The sequence below is a fragment of the Struthio camelus genome, chromosome 6, assembly GCF_040807025.1.
Source record: "Struthio camelus isolate bStrCam1 chromosome 6, bStrCam1.hap1, whole genome shotgun sequence".
Taxonomy (NCBI): Eukaryota; Metazoa; Chordata; class Aves; order Struthioniformes; family Struthionidae; genus Struthio; species Struthio camelus.
In genome coordinates, this window is record NC_090947.1 from 2134046 (window position 1) to 2156244 (window position 22199).

Sequence of the window (22199 nt, forward strand, 5' to 3'; positions counted from 1 at the left end):
TCCTCTCTGAAAGTAAGACTGATACGTTTGCTCTTGTCAGGAAGTTCACAGAGACCGTTCCTGTCCATAAATGTTTTCTTAAAAAAAAAAAAATCAAGAAGTTTTCTTAACCTGTTACTTTTCCTCTGTTTTGAAGGTAATCAGAGTAACAGGTTTTATGAAAGGACTTTACACGGATTTTGAATTGAAATCAGATAACGTTAAGGTGGGTATTAAACTTCCTTATTTATTGGGTTTTAATATTAAGATTCTTTCAAACCTGCCACAAGGTATTTTTCATCATTTCTGTGTTCAATTTCAAGTGATTGTCTTTAATTTAACATTGTGAAGAAATAGTAGGAGGTATTGCATATTGGTTATCTTATGTAGTGCCTAAGGAGAATACCTACAGATTCCATTCATGGAATGTCTGTGTAAAAGAACTGTTTCTATACAGATCTTGAAACAGTGAGATCTAATCTATGACGAGATCTAGATTTTCAAAGTATTATTGTATTACAGATAATAATAATCATGTAATAAGATTGCGTTGAGGTAAATAGCCACTGATAATAAAATCACAGATGCTAAAAATCCATGCACAGCTCTTCTAAGAGACTGGTGGTCTCTCTACAGAATGTGTGTTTTCAGATTTATTACTTAAAATATATATATATTTATATACATGCACATATATATATGCATACACAATAAATATTCTTGCTTAATATTGCAGGACTTTCTGAAGTGCTCATGTGGTGTATACAATCTATAATAATTTTATTGCTATCTACCAATACCTAATTAATGAAAGAGGAGGTTAATGTTATTAATGAAAAATATTTTTGTTCCTTACAAGAGTGATTCTTGTCTGTGTTTGCTCTTCCTCTGCTGTCTGCCTCTCTGCTCCGCCAGGGATGCTGACTTCTCCAACTACAGGCTTGATTCAAAGCTAGATTGTCATTTGAGTTTCTAATTCATGGCAAATAATGTAGTTCCTAGTTAGAAAGCTATGTCCACTGCAAATTGTTTAGTGTAGCAACTACAAATACAAGGTCTATGAGCCTGGCTTATCTGGTATAGAGATCTGTATACAACCAGTGGCGTAGATGGTTTGTGCAATTCGTGCAGATAATTACTAGTCTGATGTGTACATTTATTTCTGTGGATGTTCATACTGTTATTTGAATTGCTAACATCTAAATTAGTTATACCAGAGACTTATACATGTGTATGTATTTGGTACTTTCCCTGCTGAAGCTTGTTAGTAGTTCTGTGATGAAGAGCAGCAAAGTACTCTTGTTTGGAGAGCCCTGTGCATTTTTTTGTTTTGTGAACTGAAAAAAACAGATTTCCTAGCAACTCTAAAGTAGATCTTTGCTTCTGTATTTGCATTCTGTCACATCTGTGAAGTTGCATGAACCTCTTGAGCACTTCTCTGAGAATTTCTTCCGCGGTCCATGCTATCATAGTTTTCATGAGTTCAGGTAGAGGAGATCAAAATGCTGCAATGCTGGGAAAACAGCTATAGTTTGTGTTCCCCTTTTCGAAACACAGGTCAGGGGGAAGACTCTGTGCTCACAAGATGCTTTGTTAGCATAATCTCTGTTGGAGTTTTAGAAAATCAGGAGAGTGATCTTTTTATGGCAGGAAAAGGGGGAGGAATCTTTTTGTGGAGACCAGAGCTACCTGCAGAGAGTTAGAGACAACAGCGGAGAGTTAGAGTCCATGTTGTGAATAGCTGTATATATTTCCATGCAAAGGTGATCTGCTTTAGGTAACACCAAGGGATGGTACTCATCTGGTGTGAGGATCTCGGCGATGGGTACATAGACTTGGAATGGGCAGGATGCTCTCAGAAAAAGGAGAGGTCTGTACCCAGTCCTGATGCTGTAGTCCAGAGTTCTTGCCGTGGGAGGAGAAAATTGGCAGTTGTTCTTTGGAAGCTGGTTGTGTGGTGCAGTTGCAGATCACTAGAAGCATAGTCTGCAGCTAAGAAAGTCCAAAGCCATCGTGGTGCTCCTGGTCTGACCTCTGTGGCTGTTGAGACAGCCTCCTGTTTTGCAAATTCCCTTATGATCTACAGATGGTGTCATGCATCTGTATGTGCTGCAAGAGGCTTGTTTCTGGTTTCAGCTTACCTCTCCTGCATGGACATAGTAGTGGGTTTTTAAACTCCCAAGAATCCAGCGTTTCTTCTGGGCTACCTTTTGTGGCTCCACTGTTAGGATAATGCATAGTGCTTGGATGCTAGGTCAGGCTTTGTCATGACCTCACCTCCTAGGTAAGAAAGAGTTGAGAGGCAGGCTGCAAGCATGCCATGAGCCAGATCTAGCCTGCAGAGCGTTCCGGTGGTCCTCATGGAGTTGCAGTTAGTTTCAGGGTTGTATAGGCAAAGCAAATAGTGTGTCAGTCATGAGGAGAATTTAAAGTGTGAGGATTTCTGAATTGTTGGGACTCCTGGAACAAATGCACCTTTTACTACTGACTGCGCAGTTAATAGTTACAGTACAATACTGTGCAGTAACTCTACAGTATTGCTGTCTTTGTGTTTAGCAGAATAGTTTGTTGTTAGGTCTAGTAAAAATTTGTCCTCCTATAAATGGGAAGATTGGATGTCAGGCTTGCTAATTTTGTCTTTCATGTCACCTTTATTTAAGGGGAAAAAAAACAAACAAAAAAAAGACCGACCACAAAGAATAGCGTGGATACCTTTGTTTAATAGAAAAGAGCCGTTACTTTGGATCACCTTTATTTGAAAATGTGCTTAATTTGGAAGGGTGTCCTGTCTCCTTCCCTAAATTAATAGATTGCATATGTCCATGAAAGGATAGACAATTATTATAATAGGAGGAGGTTGCAGTATTTCCTTCCTTTTACTATTTTGCTTTCGTATGCAGGGAGCACTGGTGAGGGTGAAGTGCACTTGATGTTAATGGAGACAATCTCAAAATCCTAGCTCTGTAGCAGTTGTTTATTTGAATCTGTTCAGAAGAGTGAAAGATGTATGTAAAGATGGAAGTACCCTGACTCTGGAGATTATCTTCCCACGTGTTTAATTATCATTCGCATGTTTGCAGCAGAACCCAACTTTTGTTTATGGATTGGCCTTGGGACTTGAGGTATCACATAGACTGTTCTGTTAACCTCCAATGCTGTAGGAATAGATAATGCTACCAGATGGCCTTTAAAGATTATTGACCTTGTTCAGCTAAAGTCATATTCTCTTCTTTTACTTCCCTTTGTATTGGTACCTCTGCCAAAGTAGATCCAGAGTGATCTGGGTACCTGAGATACCCAGACAGTAAGTGCAGTACAAAATCAGGTGTGTTATTGGATAATTATGACTACTCACTTTTCTAAAGTAACTGAAGTGCCAGTGTTCTGGTTTTCAGTTATCAGTTTGAATGCTGTAATTTATATTCTTTTGAAAAGACTTCTATGAAAATACACATACGAAATTTTTCTCACATAGGTTTACTTTTTAAAGGTAAAATACCTTCTTTTCCTTCACTGCTTGTAGTAAAGGATGAGTAAGTAGACTCCTGTGCTGGGACTGGTTAAAATTCCATGAGTGTTACGATGTTTCATTAATTAAAAAACCTTTTTTTTTTCTGCAAGTATTCTACAGCTGCAGAGACTTTGCATCATGATTTCATTCTCTGTGCAGGGAATCCCTCAGTAATATTTCACTTAGGTGGTAAAATCAACCTGGGGGTTGTGAGATGTTGTTGCTGTTTTTGTTTTATTTTGTTTTTAATGATTTTACATAATCACCAAAAGCCATCTTCTTTCTTGGAGGGTAATTGGGGCAAGTTGTTGGCAAAGTGTAATTTTAAAACTAAAGCATATCTGGTAATATGTGCCTGTCCCTATTTCTCACCATCCTTTGTATGTTTTCTTTACTCACTGTTAAGTCTGGTTTACAAAGTGCAAATATAAGCATGCAAGTACCACGGTTTAGAATCATATAAGTCCTGTAGCGCTGGGATATCTGCGTTGAAAAATACTCTGCGCAAGAACTGTTTCTTTGAGCAATATCTGCAATAACAATCCTGCTGGAACTTTTAGAGATTCTTTTGGAGATATTTGAATGAATCTTTAAACAAAACTTAAGGTACTTTGATATGTGATCCTTGAAAGCAGAATGCTGGAAGTCTTATAGTGATCTTAATGTACTGGAAAGAAATAATAAACATATTAAACAAGATATGAAGTTATACTTTTAATTTGGCCATTCCAGCTCAATATACATCTATTATCAAAGCTGTAATTTCTTAATCAGAAATAAGTAGCTAACTATAAAGCAGAGGTAGTAGCCAGCTTTCCTGACCCTACACATCACATGCCAAAATCTTCACCTGGCTGACAACCTCTGAATGTGTGGCACAGCTTGGAGGGTCAAAAAGAGGTGCAGAGATTTCAGGAACAGAACTTGTCCTTCATTCCTGGCTCAGTCCTTTACTCCAGTCTCAGAAGTTGGTCTCAGAAGAGATCCTTCCTTCCACTCTGAGGCAGTGCTAGGCTGGGCTTGCAGCAACCCAGGGAGGCTGACAAAGCAGCTCCTGATGGTTTACCCTCCAGCTTGCACAAGTGACAAAGCCTGCTCATGAGCCACAGTTTGGCTACTGCTGTTATAAACGCTTTCTGCAAACAGTCCTCACAGCAGAAGATTCCTAGCTTGTAGGTGAGCTATTTTAAAGTATTAGTATTCTTTCTTAATTACTTTTTTACCAGGATAAAGACGCCAAAATCAGCTTTCTTCAGAAGGCAATTGATGCTGTTGTACTGGTAACAGGAGAGCCACTGTCAGTAAAACCAGCACGTGTTGTAGCTGGACATGAACCTGAAAAAACCAACGAATTACTTCAAGCGATTGGGAAGTGTTGCTTAAATAAGGTATGAGGTCACTATTAAGATGTCTCTACTTACAGTCATGTCCTTATTGAGCTGTCTTATGTATTACCAGAGCTCAGTGTGTGACAGACTATGTTGACACTCATCCACTCTTTTTTATTAACACAAGGTAGGTTATGTTGGGTCAGCAGTTACAATAATAACAGATATATAGTACCTGATCCTTAGCAGAGTTTAAGCTGAGTCCTCGCACAAATACGTTTGGAAAAGATGATTGCTTTTAATTTCTACTATTTTCTAATTTTTACCTTATTCACTGGTCATGTAATACAACTTACTAAGTTTGAGGCAAATACGACGTTTCAGAATTTTCAACTTTTAAATACAAAAACATTAATTATGCATCCTCATGTGAAGAGATGCTGCTACCTTTGATTGATTTTTCTCAAATCTTTAATTCTTTAACGGAAGTATTTTTTTCAGTGATGTGCCTTTTTTATGAATACAAAAATGCAGCAAAGGAGAAATTTGATAACCTGTTCTGTGTAACCTCAGAGGCTTATCGTTCTTAAAATAATTGTTGAATTAAAGATCACAGAATCGTTTAGGTTGGAAGGGACCTCTGGAGATCATCTAGTCCAACCTCCCTGCTCAAGCAGGGTCACCTAGAGCATATTGCCCAGGATCACATCCAGGCGGGTTTTGAATATCTCCAGGGAAGGAGACTCCACCACCTCTCTGGGCAACCTGTTCCAATGCTCTGTCACCCTCACAGGGAAGAAGTTTTTTCTCAGGTTTAGGTGGAACTTCCTGTGGTTAAGTTTGTGCCCGTTGCCTCTTGTCCTGTTGCTGGGCACCACGGAGAAGAGGCTGGCCCCATCCTCTTGACACTCCCCCTTCAGACACTTGTACACATTGATGAGATCCCCTCTCAGTCTTCTCTTCTCCAGGCTGAACAGGCCCAGCTCTTGCAGTCTTTCTTCATAGGAGAGGTGCTCCAGCCCTCTAATCCTCTTGGTAGCCCTCCGCTGGACTCTCTCCAGGAGTGCCATGTCTCTCTTGTACTGGGGAGCCCAGAACTGGACACAGTACTCCAGGTGAGGCCTCCCCAGGGCTGAGGAGAGGGCCAGGATCGCCTCCCTCCACCTGCTGGCAACACTCTGCCTAAGGCAGCCCAGGATCCCATCGGCCTTCTTGGCCACAAGGGCACACTGCTGGCTCATGTTTAACTTGTCCACCAGCACTCCCAGGTCTTTCTCTGCAGAGCTACTTTCCAGCAGGTCAACCCCCAGCCTGTACTGGTGCATGGGATTATTCCTGCCTAGGTGCAGGACCTTGCACTTGCCTTTGTTGAACTTCAGGAGGTTCCCCTCTGCCCATTTCTCCAGCCTGTCCAAGTCCCTCTGAGTGGCAGCACAGTCTTCTGGTGTGTTAGCCTCTCCCCCCAGTTTAGTATCATCAGCAAACTTGCTGAGGGTGCACTCTGTCCCTTCCTCCAGGTCATTGATGAATATATTGAACAAGACTGGGCCCAGGACTGACCCCTGGGGGACACCACTAGCCACAGGCCTCCAACTTGACTCTGCGCCATTCACCACAACCCTCTGAGCTCGGCCATCCAGCCAGTTCTCAAGCCACCTCACTGTCCACTCGTCTAGCCCACACTTCCTGAGCTTACCTAGGAGGATGTGATGGGAGACAGTGTCAAAAGCCTTGCTGAAGTCCAGGGAGACAACATCCACTGCTCTGCCCTCATCTACCCAGCCAGTCATTCCGTCATAGAAGGCTATCAGATTGGTCAAGCATGATTTCCCTTTGGTGAATCCATGCTGACTACTCCTGATCACCTTCTTGTCCTCCAGATGCTTAGTGATGACCTTCAGGAGGAGCTGTTCCATCACCTTTCCAGGGATGGAGGTGAGGCTGACTGGCCTGTAGTTTCCTGGCTCCTCCTCCTTGCCCTTTTTGAAGACTGGCGTGACATTGGCTTTCTTCCAGTCCTCAGGCACCTCTCCTGATCTCCAGGACCTTTCCAAGATGATGGAGAGTGGCCTAGCGATAACGTCCGCCAGCTCCCTCAGCACTCGAGGGTGCATCCCATCGGGGCCCATGGATTTATGGATGTCAAGTTTGGACAAAAGATCTCTAACCTGATCCTCCTCAACCAAGGGAGAGTCTTCCTTTCTCCAGCCTTCCTCTCTTGTCTCCAAGGTCTGGAATTCCTCAGGACTGGCCTTAGCAGTGAAGACGGAAGCAAAGGCAGCATTCAATAACTCTGCCTTCTCTGTATCCTTCGTCACCAGGGCACCCGCCCCATTCAGCAGTGGGCCCACGTTTTCCCTAGTCTTCCTTTTGCTATTGATGTATTTGAAGAAGGCCTTCTTGTTGTCCTTGACATCTCTTGCCAGATTTAATTCCAACTGGGCTTTAGCCTTCCTTGTCGCATCCCTGCATACTCTGACAACGTCCCTGTGTTCCTCTCAAGTGGCCTGTCCCCTTGTCCACATTCTGTAGACTTCCTTCTTCTGCTGGAGTTTTGCCAGGAGTTCCTTGCTCATCCAGGCAGGTCTCCTGCCTGCTTTGCTGGATTTCTTACTCAGCGGAATGCACTGCTCCTGAGCCTAGAGGAGGTGATGCTTGAATATTAACCAGCTCTCCTGTACCAACCCTCCCTTCTAGGGCCCTACCCCATGAGATTCCTCCAAGTAGGGCCCTGAGGAGGCCAGAGTTAGCTCTCCTGAAGTCCAGGGCTGTGATCCTACTTATTGCCCTGCTTCCTTCTCGCAGGATCCTGAACTCCACCATCTCATGGTCACTGCAGCCAAGGCTGCCCCCAACCTTCACATCTCCAACTAAACCTTCTTTGTTCGTTAGTACAAGGTCTAGCATTGCGCCTCTCCTCGTTGGCGTCTCCACCACCTGGGTCAAGAAGTTATCATCAATCCTCTTCAGGAACCTCCTGGACTGTTTGTGCCTAGCTGTGCTGTCTTGCCAACAGATGTCAGGGTGGTTGAAGTCCCCCATGAGAACCAGGGCCTGTGATCGTGAGGCTACTTCCAGCTGTCTGTAGAAGGCCTCATCGACGACTTCTTCCTGGTCAGGTGGCCTGTAGTAAACCCCCACAACCGTGTCACCCATGCTAGCCTGCCCTTTAATCCTTACCCATAGGCTCTCAACTTGCTCTTCATCCACCCCGAGGCAGAGCTCCACACATTCTAGTTGCTCCCTCACATAAAGGGCAACTCCACCACCTCGCCTTCCTGGCCTGTCTTTCCTAAAAAGCACATAGCCATCCATGGCAGCATCCCAGCCATGTGAGCTATCCCACCATGTCTCTGTCACTGCAATGAGATCATGGCCCTGCGACCGCACCCAGATCTCTAATTCTTCCTGTTTATTCCCCATGCTGTGTGCATTGGTATACAGGCATTTCAGAGAGCCAGTCAAGCATGCAAGCTTCCCAGGAGAGGTGCAAGAGGAGCCTCCATAGCCATGTTGCATGCTGTCTCCCCTGGCTGTATGCACCTGCTGGAGGCATCCTGACTTGAGCGGTGTTTTACTGACTCTCCTGCCACTCTACCACTCCCCTTCCCCCATCTTGCTTAGTTTAAAGCCCTCCTTACCAGGCTGGCCAACCTGTTGGCAAAGACGTGCGTGCCCTGCTTGGTAAGGTGGATCCCATCGCTCCCCATCAGCTGTTGATCTTCAAACAGGGTCCCACGGTCATAGAAACCAAAGCCCTGCTGCCAACACCAGCGGCGCAGCCAGCTGTTAACTTGGAAAACTCGTCTACTCCTCCTCCCGTCCTTTCCCCTCACAGGCAAGATTGAGGAGAAAACAACCTGGGCTCCCAGACACTTCACCACCATTCCCAGAGATAATAGGGAATCTTTGCTTATACAGAGCTATAGAGATTTTTGAAATACAAAGGTATTTGAAATTCTTGGAGTAATGAATGTGAAGAAATTGTATATATTTAGCTGTGAAATGCAACAGTATTTACAGGTTGTCTGCAGGTTTAGTTTGAATTAGCTTTGTCTGATAATCTACTAATTTAAATTTATGTTATTTTATTTTAATAAGCTGAGTGATATGACCTTCTTTCTTATGAATTACTTGTGATCAGGAAGGAGGAAGCTGATAAACAGATTGGATGACTTTGAAAATACACTTGATGGAATAGCTTTGTGGAATGTTGTGATGACATGTAGTATCCAGAAGATATAGTCTGCCCGTTTGAGCTGAGATAACTAGCCCCTTGGCTTTTATTGTGAAATATAAACTTCTGCATTGTGGAAAAGATTTTCTTCAGTCTCTGTTCGATATTCTAGTGCTGAGCTGAACATACTACTCATAGTTCAGGGAAATGTTGTTAATGTACAGATACTAGTGTCCACATGCAAAAACCCACAAAAATGCATACTTTTGCATTTACACACCAGGAGAGAATCGGGAGTGAAGCCCGAGGGCAATATCAGTTTCAATAGCTTAAAAGATATTACTGTTTCAGAAAGGAGAATTCTAAAGAGAATGTGTGTTTTTTTTTTTTTTTTAAACCTGCTCAAACTCCTTGCCATTTGGACATTGAAGCATGTCTTTAACTTACTGTCCAAACGATCTGATAAAAATGTTTGTTTAAAAATTCCAGAACTGAATTAGATGCAAATGCTTTTTAAACTTTGTAAGTGAAACTGAATGTGGTTCTTAATGCAGGTTTTTCTGCCTTCTTTTCTTAGCAACTGTTTCTGATTGAGTAAGTATTAGGTAAAAGCGCAGCGTTGAAAATACAACATCCTAATGTTATTTTCAAAAATGTTTAACCAACCTAGCAGTCGTGATTTGAGACTTGACAATAATTTCCATTAACATTTTGAAAAAAATGTAAGCCGTTGCAATGAGAACTGCTATTGTGCTATGATTTTAAAAAAAAAAAAAAGCACGATATGTTTATATAGTTCTGGTGCATCCAGTCAAATTATTGCAAGACTTGCAAGGAAGTGTTTGTTTTAAAGGAGCATTAGTATTCAAGTGAAAGAATATTTCCAAAAGAGCAGAAATAATATTTTAAAAACATCGTATTGGTTGCAGATGTAAGAAGAAAGATGATATTTAGTAAAATAACTTACACTCATTTCAGTGAGGTTTTTCTATTCCTTGCAGCTGTCCAGTGATGATGCTGTAAAAAGAATCTTAGCTGGGGAAAGAGCTGATGCTAAAGGAAAACCTCCCTTGTCTAAATCTCGAGATAAAGAAAACAGAGAATCCAGAGGAGAGCAAAAAAGCCGTAGTGATAAAGAGGTAAGGATTTGCAGCCTTCCTGAGGTAAAGGGACTACTTTTTTTTTTTTTTTTAAACTCACATTTTTTTTCTTTGTGAAGTATTGCCATGTATTGAAGCTAAACTTTAACTTTACTTTATTTTTAGGGTAGAGGGGACTCTGAAATTAGAGACAAAAGCTCAAGCAGAGACAGAAAACCCAAAGAAGATTTGAAAGAAGAAAGCAAAGGAAGCGAAAAGGAAAGCGATAAATATAAGGAGAATGAAGACAAGCACAAAGACTCTGAAAGGGGCAACTTTAAGGAAGGGCACAAACAAGAAAGGGAAAGAAACAAAAGCAGAACAGCCAAGGAGGGAAGGGAAACAGAAAAAAACAAAGGAAAAGGAGACATAGAACAAGAAAAAGATCTTGAACGTGATAAAGGAAGGGAAAGGGAGAAAAAAAAAGAAGTAGGAAGAGAAAGAGACAGACTGAAAGAAAGGGACAAAGATAAGGCTAGGGAAAAAGACAGAGACAGAGAAAGAGGAAAAGACCGGGAAAGGGAGAGAAGAAGGGACAGAGGAAAAGATGGAGAACCCTCAAGAGAACATGGAAAGGATAAAGCAGAGAAGAAGGTAATGGAAATCTTTCTTTGGGGAAAAAAAATAGCTTTTGGCATGCTGTGGTTGGGTTTGAATGTCTTTTTGAATGACCTTGCATATTTGTATTCTCTATTCATTTAACAACTAAAGTACTTTTTCTTAACAGCAGTTGCTCTTAAGTGAAAATTTCAGTGCAGGCTTGATCTGGGATGAGTATGACTGAGGCCGTGTGTATAGCTTCCTGCCTCTGTCATATTATATCTTTATTTGAGCTATTGGGCTCCCCTGACTCTGCTTTCTGATCATCTAATATTAGCAGTTCCTTTTCTGAACTCTGCATGTCTGGATTCTCATGATGACATTAGATTATATTTGGCAATGACAGTTCGCAGCGACTGTTGAAGCCATGTACTTACGTTGTCTTCTGTCTCCCCAGTAATGCATGCTGTGATGGCAGCCATAGTCAGCTTTTTGGAAAGAGGCTCAAAAGAGTTCTTTTGGGCCGTAATTGGTCATTAGTATCTTTCATGCTTACTTCTTCCACAGAAGGACACATAGGATGTACATATATCTGTACTTCACATATATGCATCATAATCTGTATTTTTCTTCTGGTTTTCCAGCTGAAGCTGCTCATTTCCAACTTGATTTTTTTTCTTGAAAGAACTGAAGGGAAGCCCATCTAGATCAAATTATTTCCCTCTTGCAAGGATGCTCTATTTGTGGAAGGATCTGCAATTATTGTTGTCTGTTTGAGGGGGAACATGTTTCCACCATTACCCCGTACTTCAGGCCTTCTCTGTGTAAAGTGCTGAACTGCCTTAAGAGCCTTCTCCTCGTTGCCTTTGATTCTGTTGCCAGTTTTAATATTTTGTCCTTCTCCTCTAAATTTTTCCTATTTATTTTCTGTTGCATGCTGTTTCATAGTAGAGATTCAGGGATTAGTGGACACCAAGGACACTTGTGTTAGGGAGTAGCTTCATTTAGTTAGATGTGAGAAAGCACTTCTGTCAGTACCTGTCTGCTGGCCTTCAGGATTCTTCCTTTCGTGATTTTACTCATAAATATTTAACTGTGAATGTTATTTGCTTAGGCTGTTGGTATATAGTTAGTGTCTGATGCCATCTCGTTTTAATACAGGCAGTGCATTTTAGCACTGTCTGAGACTTCCCTGGGTTTCAGGAACAGGCAAGGGAGGCAAGTTTAAGAGGGCAGGTTGATGAACAAGGCTGCTATTATAACATGCTCAGTTCTACTGTATGCTCGTTTTCCCTTTCAGATTTTTCAGGTAAGTGGCTTGCTCCTCACACATACATGGCTTCATGGTTGAGCACTTGAGTCTAAAGCGATTATTTCTTTTAGTCCACAGAGTCTGAGGAACCTGTACTTAGAAAAATGGAGAGGCCAGCTAAAGACAGCAAGTACCAGCCAGATAATGAGGTTAGTAGTACAGAAGATCTGGGAAGGTGAAACACTGAAAGTATTGCATTTTAGAATGGTTTGGGAGTCTGCATGTAAGGTAGGTAGGATTGAAAAATAAGTAGATGCCAAGTTTAGAGTTCTTAAATGGCTCTGTCAACTTGAATCAAGGGTTTTTGTTAATGGATTTATTACACTGCAGATAATACTAGTTTACTTCCTCATCTGTTGTGTGTTTGTTTTTGAATTCTTCTTAGCTTAAACAAAAAAAGTCTACTCAATTAATTTAATTTTACAGACTTTTAGTTCTGTGTGCAGATGCTTTGGGTACTTCAGGAAAATACTTGTTTGTTCAAAACCTTCTGCTTTTTCCTGTGAATCTTTCCTTGAAATCTGTTTGATTTTTATGTACTTTAATAGAAGTTAACCGTTTTGGAAAGAAAATGAATCCAGTGTTATGTCTGAGACCTGTGTTGTGGAGCTGCATGACAGTAGGACAGGCTGGGGGCTGGTGTGCTGGAAAGCAGCTCTGCCGAGGAGGACCTGGGAGTCCTGGTGGACACCAAGCTGACCATGAGGCGGCAATGTGCCCTTGTGGCCAAGAAGGCTGGTGGGATCCTGGGTTGCCTTAGGCAGGGTGTTGCCAGCAGGTGGAGGGAGGTGATCCTGCCCCTCTCCTCAGCCCTGGTGAGGCCCCACCTCTGGAGTACTGTGTCCACTTCTGGGCTCCCCAGTACAAGAGAGACATGGCACTGCTGGAGGGAGTGCAGCGGAGGGCTACAGAGATGATGAAGGGACTGGAGCATCTCTCCTGTGAGGAAAGGCTGAGAGCGCTGGGCCTGTTGAGCCTGGAGAAGAGAAGACTGAGAGGCGATCTGATCAATGTGTGTAAGTGTTTGAAGGGAGTATGTAAAGAAGACAGAACCAGACTCTTCTCCATGGTGCCCAGCGACAGGACAAGAGGCAACAGCAAGAGGCACAGACTGAAACCCAGGAAGTTCCATCTGAACAGGAGGACAAACTTGTTTCCTGTGAGGGTGACTGAGCCCTGGAAGAGGTTGCCCAGAGAGGTTATGGAGTCTCTAAGGAGAGATATTCAAAACCCGCCTGGACGTGATCCTGTGCAATGTGTTGTAGATGACCCTGCTGGAGCAGTGGGTTTGGACTAGATGATCTCCAGAGGTCCCTTCCAACCTTGGCCATTCTGTGGTACAGGCTCACTGGTTGTCTCTGAACAGTAGCTGTTTCTTGTGATACCATTGCGTCTGCATCTGTTGCTTCTTGAGACCTGAGGCAGTTTGGGGAATTACTGAGCCATATGGCTAAGTGTTTAAAGAGGGATGCTTCTTAATCTAAAGCAGTTCAGTCTAGGAAAAAATAGGCAGGATCCCAAGTCTCAAGCAGAAGTCTCTTGGGAGTCAGTGGGCTACTGACATCATTGTGTCTTCTACATTAGATGACAAATTTTTATAGCCGTTGTTTGACTGAAATCCATCCAAACTTTTTCAGGTATTGGCACTTGGAGTGAGAGCTTATAAAATAGTTTTAAGCCTGAAGCAAATGTTTACAGCCAAGATAAACTTCCTGCAAATTGGGTCTCTAATGGCAATTCTGAGCCTCATCCCAAACTATTGTAGTGCTCTTGGGCACCGCAATAATACACTAGTGCAGTAAAGTTCCATTTCCTGTCTTAAGTGCTTTTGGGAATGATTCCAAGGCATGTTGGTTATTACCTTAAATCTACATGACATGCTTTTCCTTTACTTGCTTGCCTAACAGTAGATGCTGCTTAGCCTTTAGGTGATGAAAACATACACTTCAGACCAGCGTGTGACAAATGGTCACCTTGTTAAGACTGTGGAAGAAGAGTGAAATGGAAATGTTAGCAATGAGTCTTTAAAGCTGGAGAACTAAGATAGGTGCACAAAGTGGTTTAGAGGAAACTCCAACATGAAATAATTGGGAAGTGCATCTTAATGGACTGGAGTTGATCATCTTGTCATCACAGTCATTTCATAGCAGGGTAATGCCTTTATTTCCAGGGATTTGACCTGATTTAAACTACTCTAACTCCATTTAAGTCACATGGCAGTGAAACAAGTGTATTAAAAAGAAGGGAAATCATTTCTGTGTTCATGCAAAGGCAGAGTGTTTATTTGCATTATTTTGTAGTCTCTGCTGCATAATTAATAAATCTTCAGCATCCATCTGTAGTTTTTTGTAATTACAGTGCTCAGTAGCTGAAACAACTTGAAACAACCCCTTTTAAGCGGTGGCTAATACACCAGTGTCTACATGTCACACTTCTTTTGCCTTAAAGATTGACCCCTTCACTTCTCATTTGCTCCTGTTCCATTCACTTACCCATCCCAGGCTCATAATCCTGCTCTCTTTGCCCTCACGCTCCAAGCCACAGGTTCTCTCTCTCTTTCCAAGTCTCACCCAGCTTCATTTCAGAATGAACTGCTTTCCTTCCACTTGATTTGGGTCTTGCTTCTTCCATGTTTGAATTAGATCCTTTCTTCGGACATGCTGCCTGTTTAGCAGCAAAAAGATATGGAAACAGTGGGGGAAATGGGAACTTTCCTTTCATGTGAGATGTCCTTGGAATTCCAGGCTGAATGGTCTGTATGCTACTTTTATTTTAGAGAACAAATTTATTTAGAAACTCTTAATATTTTAAATATACAGTAAAGCTATCACTTAAACTTTAGTATCTGGCCATACTTCTATGAGATTAGGAATCTAGCTAAGATTCCATCTGTATTCATGGTAGTGTCTGCATTTTTCTTGCTACTAATTGTCAGAGATTGGCCTTAAAATAACATTTAAATTTTGACAGATTGACCCTCTCTCTCCTCCCCTTTTAAGATTAATGTATTTATGTGGTACCAAAGAAACCCTGTATGTTACCCATCAGGTAATAGTCATCACATGAGTATCCATAATTTCCTGAAATTGAAGAAAAGCAAGTTTAAGTAGGAATCAAAAAGAAACATTTGACTACCACATGACTAACAACAGGGCAAGCAGTCTAAATCTAAAGGTTTCTAAGTCTTTTTTAAAAAAAAAAAAAAAAGAGAGAGAGCATACTTTTTGATTCAAGAACTAGTTGTTCTGTATCATGCTGTTTGTGATCAGAAGAAGCAAGATTGTATTTTGTTAGCTCTCGGTCCAGCTGTCTTGTGTGTCTTGTGTAAAATGAACACTTCATAGCATGACTGATTCACCTTCTAAGTAATAAAGGTAACTTTTTGCCATTTGACAAAAAAGGTTTCAGGTTGTAGACAGACCTTCTGAGCATATGGTGCTGTTTATTTGAAAGTGGCTGCAGAATAGGTATGTTGGTTACCCCTAAGGCAAAACACCTTGGAAAAGTCTCTTCCATTTTACAGATGGCTGCAGAAACTTTTGGCTAAAGTTTTTTGTAATATCCTGTCACTTTTGGCCACATCTACAGTAGCTTTCATTTTTGTGACACAAACTGTGTTTCTCTGGAGCTGGTCATCTGAGTTATCCTCTTAAGTCATGTCTAATGCCCTTCTGTTTCTTTTGGAACTGATGTAGCATGTGTAATGAAACAACTGCTGAACCCAAAAAAGACATTACCCTAGAAGGAACAGAGATAATCATTCCATGGAAATCTCCTGGACGTGGCTCTTAAATATTTCTATTCCAGTATTACAAATGACCTTCTCTCTTTATGGTATCAGTTACTCATAACTGGTTCATGCAACAGAAGGCAAACATTAAAAATTATATTTAACAGGAAGGATTTTTCTGAGAGTTCTCTGTTTGACAGGTTTTAATTAGTAGAAGCTAACACCAATAGGACATCATCCTGCAGGCCTCTGTTTCAGGAAAAGATAGTTAATCAGTGTTTTTCTAATGAGCTCTATTACCACAGCAGTCATATTGACCTTAGCAAATACAGGTCTTTCCTTGTTGCTGTTGCGCACTAGTAAATTATGTGTCTTAATAATAGTAATAGCCATTTTAGAAGTAAAAAAAATGACATCAGCAAGATCTTCTCTGAGTTATAACAGTAGATTTCTTCACAAAATCAGACCAAGTGGAGCCTGAGGATCAGTGCATAAACATCGCTGATAGAAGCTGTTCATGACATTCATGAATGCAGACTATGAATATTGCCTGTGCGGAAAGAGGGAGGAACTAACAATTTGGCAGAATGCCTTTTCAAAGTATATTGCTCTCCTCGAACTGCTCAGTTATTAGAAGTCATTCTTTTTGTTTCTTAACATGAAAATCAATCCATTTAAAGGTTAATAATGAAAACAAAGCAGCAGACTGGATGATTTACAGCACAATGCTGTAAGCTCTCCAAATAGAACTGTAACTACACAAACCTGGGAAGTGTGTCTATGTACATCTAGGATTCCACTTTAATATGTCTTTTTCCCGGATGGTGTGAGATGAAGTGTAATACTGGCTCCATTGACTGTTCTTTACAGTTTCTGGAGCCAGAAGAGTTACCTGTTTTATCTCCTTTCAAAAAGACTCAAGTGCTAAATATTGTGGGGTAAACCCCACAATATTGTTTTTGTATGCTACCTTACTGATTAAATATTAGCTTTTACTTTGCATCTGTTGCCAGCATGCACATGTGGCTATACAAAATGTTAAAGTGTGTTTGCAGTCACTACCTGACATAAATGACTAAATCAACTCCTCCAGAAACCTTGGTGCCTATTCTCAGCTCTTTCTGCATTAATTATTATGTTAATAATTAAATTGTCCAAAGAGCAGCAAATGTTTGAGTATACCAGATGTGGCCTGCAGGCTCTCAAAGCCAGTCTCTGATAATATGTGAACTTTACTTTTACTCCTTGCATAGTGTTGTGATTGTGAAAGATGGTAGTAATTAAAGTGAACCACTTCAATGTTACCTATTCTTTTTGAACTTTTATCTGCTTTCTTTATAAAATGTCAGCGTTTCCTAAAGAAAGTGAAATGAAAAATATTGACTGCTTTGGTTATAGTTCAAATATAAATTGCAATAATCCAGTGAATATAGTTTATGTCTAAACTAGTTATGTTGTTCAGTACTACATACTGTTCATTTGGCTAGATTTTGCAAGGCATAGGATGTAGGCTTCTCTTTTGGCTTATTGAATACCAGCTTCCTGAAATTCTGAACAAGCAGGTTATAGTGCAGTAGCTGGGGTCAAGGAAATGGATCGTCTTAATTAAACTGATCGTTGATGCTGACTCTTGCTTAGAGTGCTCCCTTTCCTATAAAACACCTACAAATACTTGATCTAGTCAACTTATCTCAGTTTATATACTGTGATTTTTTTTTTTTTTCCCCCAATGGTCAGTTCCCATTTGTTTATCAAGAACTTCCATTGAGCTGGTGGTGCACTATAGCATATAAAGAAGTAACATTTGCCTTGAAAGTAAATTTATAAGTATATTCCTGGCATGTAAACTTCACCTTCTTCATGTAACTGTATCTCCAATGCCAGTGAATACACTGTTGTAAGCTTGTAGAGGTGAGATGTTGCTCTGTGCCATGGTCATTTAAAGTAGTTTGACTGAATATGTTTACCAGTATCCTATATTTCTGAACATCTTTTTGCAGTGTTATTTTCCCTTATAGCATTTATGTTCCATTACCATATACATAAGATATGATGGGAAATGGGGAAATGAATGTCTTAATGTGTAATTTGGCCATTTTCTCTTACAGGTTATTGGAGATATTTAACATTCGCATAGAAATGGAACAATATGTAATTCACATTTATGTCATAAAAATGGACATTATCAGCAGGGTTGGCAGTAATTCTTGGATGCAAAACTGCATGAACTGTTAATTCACAGAAACATTAAAAAAGCAGATAAAGAGGAAATCCTGAGAGGTGCTAAGCATATTTCGGGATTTTGAACAAGGTACAGAGATGTATTATAGGGATGGAGAGTAGAGGAAGCATAAAAAAGCATTCTATAAATCATCGTTCTGTAAATCTCGTGTCATCTGCTTTGTTCAGTTGTGGTCACTTCATCTTTAGCAAAAAATGTTGCTAATAAAATCAGGAAGTTAGGTAGAAGGACAGCAAAATTATTAGAAGCATGAATGACTTTTTGAAAGTTACTGGTTTATTATTCTGTACAGAATAATATAAGAAGAAGGGAGCTGTGATTTCATAGTGGGTCAGATTCCATCCCTGGCTCCATTCTTCAGTTTACAAGTAGGCAGAAGTCTTCTCTGCAAATGTCAAGATTCGTCAGCAGGAGGAATGGCAGAGTAGTGCCTACCCTCCGACCCTTCTTTTGTCTAAGCTTGGCATAAATAATGGCCTCCTTCCTATCCCGATTCCATATCGCCAGGTATTTCATCAGGCTGACAGGAGTCCTCCTTTACACCTTGCACCTCCTTTGGAGGCATTTGGACCCCAGCTGTCCCTCAGGGAGAATGAGTAGTAAATCCATGCTACATTCCACCTGTAGCAGTGACACCTCTCCCAGACCTGTTCCTTTGCTTGCTCTCACCAGGGTGCGGTTTTGAGTCCTGTTTGCTGAGCCTTTTTATAGTGCAAGTGCTGTAGCTGTCTTAGGCCTCCCTAGCACTACCTGAACATAGGCTCAATTATCCCTTCACACGCAGTCCAGATGGCCTCATCTGGGACCAGTGTTGATGTCCTCTCTTGAGATGCTGTTGCTTACGCCCATCTTTTCCTCAACCTCCAGCCAAATGGACCTGCTGGTTTAAGTTGCTCCTTTCTAAGGACATGTGACCACTGAAGTATGTAATGTGGAGCCTTTGTAGAGAGTACTGCCACTCAGTTATTCTTTACTTCAGGCAGTGCAAGCTGTATCCAGATAAAACAAAATAATGCTTGCTTGTTTTCATTTCCTGGCCTCTCTGAGTTGCTTTGTGACTTAGGTCACAGTCCTCATAAGTGTCTTTTATTTTCCTCAAGTTCAATCTTTTCCATGTTTGCACTGTTCTTATTCTTTCTGTACTAGTTGCTGACAAAGCCCTCCTTCTATGCATTCACAGTCCCTTTTTGTGGAAAAATAGCTACTCCTTCTCATCAGGTTATAAAGTCCTGCTTCAGGTGATCCATTGCTTGTTTGCTGGTCTTTCTGGCAGAACCCATTTCCTTAGTTTGGCCAGGGCCTTTGTCCAGGGAAGTTATCGTTTGAGTAGAAGACCAGACAAGTCTAGTGGCACTATTTTTCAGTCATCACCTCTTTACTTCTATTTTGGAATGAAGTTTAAAAAGACTTCTCAGAAGATCAAAGAGGATCTGTGTATCTCTTACAAATAGACAATTTTGCCAAAACGTTAAGGTAATTCTGGACATCTTATTCCTTTGAGTGACTCACTGCTTCTGGTTAAAAATCTGCTGACTTTTTTGAAAAAATAGACCTTATGTTTTTTTATTCCTATGCATATGGATCAATTCTGTAAGTGAATTTGTGTGTGTATATGTGCACACCCACCCACACCCACACATATGGATGTATGTAAATATATATATATAAAAATTTAAAATCGGGGGGTGTTTGTTTTTGCTTTTTGTTTTTAAGAGTGAAAACCCTACAGGAATATCAAGGCAGCCTTCAACCAAAGGATCAAGGCAGCGCACAAAACCTGGAGGAGAAGGTAAAGAGAAGGAGGATATTTTTTCTGTTAAATATGCTGGAGGGTTATTGAATAGGAATAGCATAAATACTTAAATATACTTGTTTGTTATTTCTGTAAATAAATCTTTTATGCATTTTCTGAAGAGAGCATATTTCAATCCTTTCTCGAGTATCTGAAATCGTTGTGTTTGGTCTTCAGAAATTTTGGATTTATAAATAAAAAATATCATATTCTTCCCTCCCCCTCCCCCCCAACCCTCCCTCCCCCCCCCCCCAAAAAAAAAGGCATATTACCTGAGCTTTGATGGATGTTGATTTGATAGACAGAACGTTAAACCATTTACGTTTAGAGCGCTCCACATGCAAGCTTCAGAACAGATCAAAATAAGGTGTTAACCAGCACTGCTGGCTTTCAGACCTTCTGATGTTTAGTGAAGATTCCTCTGAGTATTGGAATGGTGACATGTGTTTATAGAGCTTTGATTTTTTTCTCCAGCGTCTGGCATCACAACTGTGGTCAACCGTGTTTTACCTGGGTTGATGTCTGGCTAAGATCTTGTGATTTGTGTTAGACAAGGGAAAGTGATCTGAGTGTCATCGGTACTGAATTCTTGATATCATCTTCCACAGTAGCTTAACCAGGTGTTAAGGGAACCAAGCCTTTTGGCATTCCTGCTGAGCATCCTGGGGAAGAAAGGCCAGACGTTTGTTATCTAGGAAGTATGAGAAGGAAATGATAAGGTGTGAAAGGTCATTTTCTCTGTGCTATCCAAGAGTCGCTCCTGGTAGCGATGTGGTGATCACTCTCCTGGTCAGTGTGTGCAGTGCTAGGTCTCTGGACTGAAACCTGTTTGCGTGAATCATGTCGATGGACTGGAGGTAACTCTACGATCACTTTATCCTCGCTTCTGTGCAAAGTCTGTCAAGACTGTCAATTGTGATAAGAGATCTGTGATGTCTGTACTTGCCCACTAGGTAGTGAATTGATATAAATGTAATTGTAGTGGTTACAGGCCATTTACTAGCCTTCTGATTCTTTGTTGACCGACGCTATTTAACATATGGTGCAATCATCAATAACGTCCCTTCTCACCTGCTGCGTAGCTTTACTAGTCAGTTGTGTTCATCTTTTTGGACAAAGAAAAGTGAAGAAAATCATCATGAGATAGTTTTAACTGATTCCATTAAACAGTTGTGCTGTGCTTTGCAAATACATAAATTATTTTATCTTTGAAGGTGCTTCATTGCAGTTGGTTAGGTAACTGTCTGCTGTCCTAAGTGTACTAAATATTGTATTTACATACTGATTGGAAACAAGGCTGTCTTCAGAATATCCCTAATAATTGTCTTGCAACTTTCACATCAGGAAGAAAGGAATCTAAGCTTAGTACAGTTAGCCATTCACCCGAAGAGAAGTCTAGCCCTTTGTATAAGACTGGCAAGAAGGAGAGCCTAGATGAACACCTAGGTAAGGAATAAAACCAGCTGCTAACCAGAGCTCATATAATGATAGTGCAACTGCAGTTTCTGTATTTGAGTAAGTGCCTTTTTTCCTCTACTCCTATTTCCACCACCTGATTATTTACTATGATTCAAATTTTCCCTCAGTGGTTTTGTGCCTTGAGAGCTGATATTTTACTTCTAAACCAAAAGGAAGAAGTTACTCTACATAGATCAGTTCACATCTCAGTTCAGAAGATACAGTAACACCTGTGAATTGATGCTGCTTGAAACTGCTAATTCTGGCTAAAGACTGATACTGCGCTTAGACTGATGAAGCGCGAGGACCTTCATACACTTAATATGCCGTCACCACTACTATTTTAATTTGTGTGTTGCCATGCGTCTTTCCAAATGTCTTCTTGTTGTGTGTTTTATTTGATTTCCATGTGTCTGAGGTGAAATACTGAAGTTACGTCAGAGCTTGGGAAACGTTTTCATAACAATCAACAGCTCCGTTTTCAAAAGAGTTTGGGAAAAATTTTAAAAGATGTTCAGGCACTTCAAATACTGTAAAAAATAATCCGGCACTTGGGATATGAAGGCCTGTTGACTTAAGAGCCTAATTCAAGTTGGTGCTTATTGAAAACTTTACATCACATCTCATGTACTTATGTGCTGTGAGGTTTTAATAATTTTGTAGCTGAAAAAAACCATCTGGATTCCATTAAATTTCTTTCTTTTTTTTTTTTTTTTTTAAACTACATGGAGAGCCTTAACTGATCCTGTAATTTTTTTGCAAGAATTGCGTATTTATTTTATGGGCTGAAGTGGCACTAAAATGACCAGACACACCACATTTTATAGGATCATCTCTTCTTTAAGATCAGTGTCCAGTTGTTCTGATTAGTGAAATATGGTTTGCCATTTATCTGTGTTTTGACTTTAAGGTAAATGTTTTGAAATACTCCTCTTTTCACGATGCAGCAGGCCAATGCACTCAAATTTCCGTTTACGTAAATGATAAATAC

General features: G+C 40.7%; 1 protein-coding gene across 15 annotated transcripts in view; it reads left to right on the forward strand.

Annotated features, from left to right (window-relative positions):
* TRAF3IP1 (TRAF3 interacting protein 1) overlaps positions 1-22199 on the forward strand; it is a 75499-nt gene that overhangs the window by 1038 nt on the left and 52262 nt on the right. For all 15 annotated transcript variants that reach the window (XM_068947730.1, XM_068947740.1, XM_068947732.1 and 12 more), the window contains exons 2-7: positions 137-205; positions 4717-4878; positions 9997-10134; positions 10261-10728; positions 12058-12135; positions 19672-19747. In XM_068947730.1, the coding sequence (XP_068803831.1) occupies positions 137-205; positions 4717-4878; positions 9997-10134; positions 10261-10728; positions 12058-12135; positions 19672-19747 (991 nt within the window). The remainder of the gene's footprint in view (positions 1-136; positions 206-4716; positions 4879-9996; positions 10135-10260; positions 10729-12057; positions 12136-19671; positions 19748-22199) is intronic.